The 7385-nt window shown below is 42.0% G+C and overlaps 1 protein-coding gene across 1 annotated transcript in view; it reads right to left on the bottom strand.

The window, feature by feature from the left end:
- Positions 1–1080: 1080 nt before the first annotated feature.
- rbm46 (RNA binding motif protein 46) overlaps positions 1081–7385 on the bottom strand; it is a 32973-nt gene continuing 26668 nt past the window's right edge. Inside the window, exons 8-9 of the mRNA XM_037687011.1 lie at positions 2145–2392; positions 1081–1098 (exon numbers count right to left, since the gene is read on the bottom strand). Coding sequence (XP_037542939.1) covers positions 1081–1098; positions 2145–2392 — 266 coding nt within the window. The remainder of the gene's footprint in view (positions 1099–2144; positions 2393–7385) is intronic.

The following is a 7385-nucleotide window of genomic DNA, read 5'->3' as shown; positions in this document are numbered from 1 at the left end:
TGAGTGCATCTGCAGCTTCCTCTCTGAGGTTCTGCTGATCATTTACACGACACCAGTGGCCCCCCTCTTTGAATCCAGAGGTTTCTGAATCCACCTTCCAGAGTGGAGGTTTTCTCTGAGCCCCCGCTGATAATGTAAACATCTCCCGCTGAGGCTTTGTGTTAAACCACATGCGCACACGCGCGGACAGACGCTATATTTCTATCAACATGGCAGCGGACACACCGCTTTCAGAACCTCGACTGATGGAATATATTTTTAATCTCGTAGTTAATCTACGTCAGATTCCAGGTGCTGTGACCGACATCTGTGTTGGAAGAGACACAGTCAGATCCAGTTCTAATGTCGCTGTTCATAGAACGAGGCACGTGCACACGTCGTGCTGCACTATAACATTTAAATGTGCTAAATAATAAGTTTAATAATAATAAACAGTAGTTATGTTAGTGTGAGAGATAATGAAGCTCTGAGCTAAATGAAGCTATCTGGACATGATGTAATTCAAATTTTAAATGATGCTTAACATGTAGCGTGAACACTTAAGTTGAAAATGAAGACATGAGGTTTAATTTTTTATTTATTTATTCAACATCACAAACTGTATGTCACACAAACACTGATAATTAAACTGAACACACTATTAAAACACGTTATCTGAACTTGAATGGATTGAATAAAAGAACTGAGGGGAATTTTAAACAAATAGTTCATCAACATCTCTCTTCGACGTCCTCCTGCACTGCACCTGAGCCGAGCCTCGTTCAGAACCGGTCCGCCTGGTGGGAGGACAGCTTCTTCTTCTTCCAGGAAAAAATAAAAACTCAGTTGGTTGTTGTGTAACCAACGTAAACACAAACTAACATCATTAAGAACATTTGATTTACCTGCAGTAATCAGCTACTGATGATCACGGAGTAAAGTCCGACATTGTCGACTCGGTTCTGGTCCACTCAGCGACCGGTGTGGAGCTGTTAGACGAAGCGGTCCCGCTTGGTGTCAAATCTGTCGACTCTTATCCAAAATCCAGCCAGAATCCAGCTTTAACTTGTTGGTATAATGTTGTTAGCAGAGCTTTTTAGCTCACAGGAAAGAAGCGTGCTGAGGCAGCAGGCATGCACATTAGGTGAAAGTACAAAATTCACAGCGCCATCTAATGACCTGGCATGGTAACTACAGCAGATTCGGGAGGGCGGGGGGGATTCCTCTGGATGCAAGTAAATACAAAATCCGACCGTGTCAACGCAAATCTTATCCTCTAATTAACATACAAAAAAACCTATGTTTCCCCCCCATCGTGTCCGTGTAAATAGGGCCTAAGACACTGAGCTGAATACAGCACCTCAGACTGAGGAAGTCTTTTGGATGAAAGATGAAACGTATCTACGTTTTTTTGTTTTGCCTTGTTTTGTTTTTTTGAATGTCTAGAGGACCAGATTGAACTTTTTTAGATTTTTCTACCTGGATTATTGAGCATGCATCAGGATATTTTCAGCTTTTAACTAATTTTCCTTCTTTTAGTTAAACTTTTGTTGTTTTAGCCACCTTTGTGCTAATTTAACTATTTTAGTTATGAGTTGGCTGCTTGCTATTTTAAGCTATTCAATAAAATGACAAAGAAACCTTGACCTTGACTTATTCTCATGCTTTTAGCTAGTCTTTTGCTCACAGAAACCTAAATGTTTTTCTAAAAGACTAAAATAATAACAAAAAATGTACGGCTGACTTGCTGTGGGATGAAAATCAAATTATTTTGTTTTCATTTTTCATTTTTATTAAAAACACGTAACAAGGACGCACTGTAGACGCCAACAACATGAGGAAAACAAACATCTGTGAGCAGCAGTTTGTTTGTTGTGTTGTTTACATTACAGACCTTGTAGAGCAGCAGAGTATTTGTTGTTTGTTGTGTTGTTTAAAGTACATAACTTGTAGAGCAACAGATTAGTGTTTGTTGTGTTGTTTACAGTACAGACCCTGTAGAGCAGCAGAGTGTTTGATGTGTTGTTTACAGTACAGACCTTATAGAGCAGCAGATTGTTGTGTTGTTTACATTACAGACCTTGTAGAGCAGCAGTTTGTTAGTTTCTTGTTTACATTACAGACCTTGTAGAGCAGCAGTTTGCTGTGTTATTTACATTACAGACCTTGTACAGCAGCAGATTGTTTGTTGTGTTGTTTACAGTACAGACCTTGTAGAGCAGCAGCAGCTTCCCATCCGGACCCGGTGTGGAGAACAGCTGGTATTCGGGTTGGGACCAGTAGTTCTTGTGGCAGTAGTACTCCAGCAGACTGACGGCCGATTCTATCTGACTCTGCTTCAGGGCCAGCAGGCTGACGGGGGTCAAGTGGGTGCTGGGCAGAAGGGGGAACACGAGCTGGTCCGTTTCTTCTGCTGGAGAACCAACACATGGTGTTTAGCTGCTGAGCTGCAGACTGAATACACGCCTCAGCCTTAGGACCAGAATCACAGTCCATCTATTCATTCAGCTAAATGATAAATGATAAATGATGATAGCTAAAAGTATCAAAAACTAGCTAAAGGATAAAAGTACCATAAGATGAGCTAAAAACTTATAATATCAAACGGCTAGCTATGAATAACTGAATGCTACCAAAAAGCTTAAAGTATCAATGAACTAGCTAAAGGTTAAAAGTACCACCAGCCAGTTAAAACCAAAAAATAGCTAAATGCTAAAGTTTAAATGTAGTAAACTGCTAACTAAAAGTTACAAACACTAGCTAAAAGCTAAAAGTGCTAAAATGTTAGCTAAAAGCTGAAACAACAAAATGCTAGCTAGAAATATCTGAATGTTGCCTAAAAGCTTAAGATATATAGTAAACCCTTGTTTATCGCAGGAGTTTTCCGTTTTCAGCCCCCTCACGATAAGTGAAAGACTGCGAAGTAGGAATAGTATTACAGGTAATAAGTAGTAGTTTATTTTCATCCATCCATCAATCCATTCTCTTCCGCTTACCCGGGGTCAGGTCACGGGGGTAGCAGCCTAAGTAGGGAGGCCCAGACTTCCCTCTCCCCAGCCACGTGGGCCAGCTCATCCAGGGGAATCTCAAGGCGTTCCCAGGCCAGCCGAGAAACATTGTCCCTCCAGCGTGTCCTGGGTCTCCTACCGGTGGGACGTGCCCGCAACACATCACCAGGGAGGCGTCCAGGAGGCATCATAACCAGATGCCCAAGCCACCTCAACTGGCTACTCTCGATGTGGAGAAGCAGTGGCTCTACTCTGAGTCCCTCCCGGATGACCAAGCTTCTCACCCTATCTTTAAGGGAGAGCTCAGACACCCTGCGGAGAAAACTAATTTCGGCTGCCTGTATCCATGATCTCGTTCTTTCGGTCAAAACCAAAAGCTCATGACCATAGATGAGGGTAGGAAGGTAGATCGACTGGTAAATTGAGAGCTTCGCTTTTTGACTCAGCTCTCTCTTCACCACGACAGACCGATACAGCGCCCGCTTCACTGCCGATGATACGCCTATCCGGCTATCGATCTCACGCTCCATTTTTCCCTCATTTGTGAACAAGACCCCAAGATACTTAAACTCCTCCACTTGGGGCAGGACCTCCTCCCCAACCCGGAGAGGGCACTCTACCCTTTTCCGACTCAGGACCATGGCCTCAGATTTAGAGGAACTGATCCTCATCCCGGCCGTGTCACACTCGGTTTAATGATTTGATGATTTTGCTCTGGTAAAGTAACTGTGTTTATTTTAATCAGATTTTTATGGTTTATATTTTTAGAGCTGATTTTTGGTTTATTTAATTTGAGCCGTGGGCGAGTTGACACTGTTTCAATGTGGGTGTGGGTGGGTAACAGAGGAGAAGCAGCAGAGGGGTGGAGGACTACAACTCTGCTTCCTGGACTGGACCCTGGGTTGACATCAATTTGGGGGATAAACAAAATCAGCCATATTTCTAGAAAGAAGAGCGGCTCCGTCCAAAGTGGGATGGATGCCATCTCTCCACATCAGACCAGGTTTTCCCCAGAAAGAACTCCAGTTATCTATGTAGCCCACATTGTTGTCAGAACACCACCTGGACACCCAGCGGTTAAACCACGACATACGGCTAAACATGTCATCGCTGGTCAGGTTGGGGAGGGGGCCAGAGAAAACTACGGAGTCCCACATGGTTTTAGCAAAGTCACACACCGAAGCAACATTAATTTTAGTGACCTCCGATTGGCGTAACCGGGTGTCATTACCGCCGACATGAATAACAATCTTACTGTATTTAGCCTAACCCTTAGTCGGCAGTTTCAGATAAGATTCTATGTCGCCCACTCTGGCCCCCGGAATGCATTTGACTATGGCCGCTGGAGTCCCTAAAGCCGTGTTTGGGACTATGGAGCTTCCAATAACCAGGGTCTGTTTCTCAGCGGGTGTGTCACTGAACGATGAAAATGGATTAGAAACATGAACGGGTCAGTGGTGAACTGGGGGCTTAGCCTTAGCACTACGCTTGCTCCGGACCGTCACCCAGCCGGCCTGGGGTCCCGGCTGCTCGGGGTCTGCTGGAGGACCGCTAACGGGAGCTAGCCTCTGTGGTTCCACGCTGTCTAAGGGGACCTGGCTAGCTACTGGTTTTTCTACAGCGTGGAGCCGAGCTTCCAGTTCAGACAGCCTCTCCTCCAAAGCTACCATAAGACTACATTTGTTACATGTATCATTACCACTAAAGGAGGCAGAGGAGTAACTAAACGTCTGACACACGGAGCAAGAGAAAACAGAGGAAGCAGGGAGAGAAAGATGAGTTGAGTTGAGAAGCAGCAGCCATGCTAAGCTAACGCTAGCAGGAGCTAGCAGAGCCAAATACACCAATAAAAACTGAGAAGTGTTGAAAGATAAGAACTGTTTTAAGCACTATCCAACAGTAGAAAAACAACTGTACTAAGTGTGTTTGTGAACTAGAATAAAAAACTGCAAGAGACAGAAAAATCCAGAAAACAGAGATGACTCGAGCAAACAATTCACTCGAGCTACCGACAAATAGGAAATGACACAATATGTCTCACCACGAACGTGCAACGTCACACCACAATCTATCTAGAAAAACTTGTCACCAGTTTGAAATCATTGGGTTCTCCCCTTGATGTTGTTCCTCCATATTTTCTTAAGGAGGTATTTTCTACTGTTGGCTCCTTTATCTTAAATATTAGTATGACTTTTTATAACTGTTTATTGTTGTTGCTGTTGTCCATTGTTGTCATCTTTCTTTGTTGAAATCAGGTCTCTCTTGTAAATGAGTCCTCAAGGCTCAATGGGATTTACCTGTCTAAATAAAGGTTGATTGATAAATGTGATCAACAGCTTTTTGATGTCTAGTGTGGTACCAAGCAATTTTAGACATGCTGTGGTGCAGCCATTGTTGAAAAAAACCTGGCCTTGATCCATCTTCTTTGTCAAACTTTAGGCCAATCTCCAAGTTACCCTTTATATCCAACATTGTAGAAAAAGTGTTTTACACGCAGCTGAAGGCATTTTTGGATTAATTTAAAATTTTGGAGGCCTTCCAGTCTGGTTTTAAAATGTACCACAGCACTGAATCTGCTCTTTTAAGGGTTTTTAATGACATTTTTAGCACTGGATTCTGGAAACTGTGTTTTACTTGTGCTTTTAGATTTAACAGCTGCTTTCGACACAGTCGACCACGACCTTCTCATCTTCAGACTGGAGCAGTGGGTGGGCATCACTGGCTCAGCTCTGCAGTGGTTTAGGTCCTACCTTTCTGATAGAAGTTTCAGTGTGATGATGGAAAATTTTACCTCTGCTTCTGCAGCCCTCCCCTGGGGGGTACCCCAGGGCTCTATTCTTGGTCCTCTCCTGTTCTCTCTTTTATCTTCTGCCACTGGGTTCTATTTTCAGAAAGCATGGTGTGCAATTTAATTTATATGCGGATGACTGTCAAATCTACTTCCCTTTGAAACATAATGGCCCCACTCAGTCTCTCCTGGACTGTCTTGATGACAGAGGATGGATGGATGGCACTTAATTTCCTCCATTTTAACGAAAAAAGACTGAGGTTATGGTCTTTAAATCCTGTGGTTCTAGCAGTTTCTCCACCTTGGATTTTTCCTCTTTGGCCCCATATGAAAAATCCATTGTAACAAATTTAGGAGTGAAAATGGACTCCTGCCTGAAACTTGACTGCCATGTCAACAACGTGGTTAAGTCCTTTCTTTCAGCTGAGGCACCTGTCAAAAATCAAGCCCCTCCTTTCTAGACACCTGTTAGAGACAGTAATCCACGCTTTTATTACTTCACGCCTGGATTATTGTAACTCTCTGTTGATAGGAGTTAGCCAGGCCTCGCTCTCACGGTTACAGCTGATACAAAATGCTGCTGCACGATTTTTGACTGGTACAGGCAGGCGTGAGCATTAGGGCTGCAACTAACGATTATTTCAATAATCGATACTTCGGCCAATAATTTTTTTCGATTAATCAATGAATCGGCAAAAAAACAACAACAACGTTTTAATTTCCACCCCTTTATTCCAAAATTGAACATTTGACTGACATAGCAATTCGCACAAAAAACAGGTTGCTATTTGACTATTCTGTTAGTAAAATATTGAATAATAAAAAATAAAAGTTAGTCAAATAGCTTAAAAAAATAAATGTACACAAAAATATATAGAAATGTGTCTTTATACCTGCACAATATGTAGCTACTTTGTAAAATGTGTCCTTGAGGGAAGAGTGTAACCTGGATTAAAAGTGTGGATTATTGTAACCTGGATTAAAAATGTGGATTATTGTAACCTGGATTAAAAGTGTGGATTATTGTAACCCGGATTAAAAGTGTGGATTATTGTAGTGAAGCCTTTGTCTTCAACCATCGACAGAGGCTTCAAGTCAGAGATGATCATTTAAAGATGTTTCCAGTGAAGACAGCTGCTGCTGTGGTGTCCATGATGTCTGTCCATCATGAAGGATGTTGTTGTTTGTTGTTGTTTTCTGGAATGAGACAGTAAATATGTTTTATAACATAATTTACAGCAACTCAAGAAATGCCTTGTTTCACTTACAGTGTTAGGTTCAGGCAAAAGTAGATAAAAGAGCAAACACACACACACACACACACACACACACACACACATACATACAGGTTCTTCTCAAAAAATTATCATATTGTGATAAAGTTTATTTTCCATAATGTAATGATAAAAATGAAACTGTCATATATTTCAGATTCATTGCACACCAACTGAAATATTTCAGGTCTTTAATTGTTTTAATACTGATGATTATGGCATACAGCTCATGAAAACCCAAAATGCCTGTCTCAAAAAATGAGCATATCATGAAAAGGTTCTCTAAACCAGCTATTAACCTAACCATCTGAATCAACGACGTAACTCTAAACACCT

Source organism: Nematolebias whitei, chromosome 1 (genome assembly GCF_014905685.2).
Source record: "Nematolebias whitei isolate Nwh7 chromosome 1, NemWhi1, whole genome shotgun sequence".
NCBI lineage: Eukaryota > Metazoa > Chordata > Actinopteri > Cyprinodontiformes > Rivulidae > Nematolebias > Nematolebias whitei.
This window is presented reverse-complemented; position numbering and strand designations above follow the sequence as displayed.